This window comes from Myotis brandtii, unplaced genomic scaffold (genome assembly GCF_000412655.1).
Source record: "Myotis brandtii unplaced genomic scaffold, ASM41265v1 scaffold187, whole genome shotgun sequence".
Lineage (NCBI taxonomy): Eukaryota > Metazoa > Chordata > Mammalia > Chiroptera > Vespertilionidae > Myotis > Myotis brandtii.
This window is the reverse complement of record NW_005356944.1, coordinates 2,129,612-2,130,484: the sequence shown is the minus strand read 5'-3', so window position 1 is coordinate 2,130,484 and position 873 is coordinate 2,129,612. Positions and strand designations below refer to the sequence as shown.

Below are 873 nucleotides of genomic sequence, written 5' to 3'. Positions count from 1 at the left end.
GGTTCCAAGCGCGGCTCTGCCACCCACTCGCTAAGGTGCCTCCTGGAGGCCCCGCCTCCTCAGCCCGTCCCCCGCGGACTGTGGTGAGGATGGAGAGGGCTGCTGCCTGCAGAGCACCGGCTTTCAGTGGTCGTTGGATCTGGGTGGAGGGAAGAGGAAGGGGACAGGGAGACTTGGAGATGGAAGCGGGAGGGAGGGAGGCTCCGGGGAGGGAGGGAGCCTCCTTGCTCCGTGTACGAGCCCCTGTGCTTCCGCCACAGCGAGGCGTCTCCATCAACCAGTTCTGCAAGGAGTTCAACGAGAAGACGAAGGACATCAAAGAAGGCATCCCTTTGCCCACCAAGATCTTCGTGAAGGTGCCGATCGATCGGGACTGCGAGCCCAGCTCCTTTTCCTCTCCCCCCGCGCTCGCAGGCTCGGGATGGGTCGCCGGGGGTTGCCACCCCGTTCCTCACCCGGGGCGGGTCTCCTCCTGTTCCTGGGCCCCGAGTTCCCCGTCCACGCAGGGGAGACGACGGCCTCTTTTCCGAGCCCGCCCGCCGGGTCGCAGGCCTTCCATTGTCCTTTCACTTCCTTGGGGCTTCCTGAGCAGAGCTGGGCCTGGACCCGAGGGGACACCGCCGTTTGCTACAGATTTATTTCTCTTGTGGTTTTGTGGTCTTTTGGAGGGACACCATCAGAAAGGGACTCAAGGGAAGGGGAGATGGGAAGTTAGAAGTTGGGAGAGGCAGGGGTTGGGAGAGGCAGGAAGAGATATTCTCACATTTCTTTTTTTTTTTTTAAGCCCGACAGGACGTTTGAAATCAAGATAGGACAACCCACTGTCACCTACTTCCTGAAGGCAGCTGCTGGGATTGAAAAAGGGGCCCGGCA

General features: G+C 60.6%; 1 protein-coding gene across 2 annotated transcripts in view; it reads left to right on the top strand.

Moving 5' to 3' along the window:
- Nucleotides 1–873, top strand: part of MRPL11 (mitochondrial ribosomal protein L11) — a 6,554-nt gene that overhangs the window by 613 nt on the left and 5,068 nt on the right. The window contains exons 2-3 of one of the 2 annotated variants that reach the window (XM_014538071.1): nucleotides 258–356; nucleotides 785–873. The exon at nucleotides 785–873 is cut by the window's right edge and continues 2 nt beyond it. In XM_014538071.1, the coding sequence (XP_014393557.1) occupies nucleotides 258–356; nucleotides 785–873 (188 nt within the window). Of the gene's footprint in view, nucleotides 1–253; nucleotides 357–784 lie in introns of both variants that reach the window. The other variant, XM_014538070.1, reaches the window with a different exon arrangement.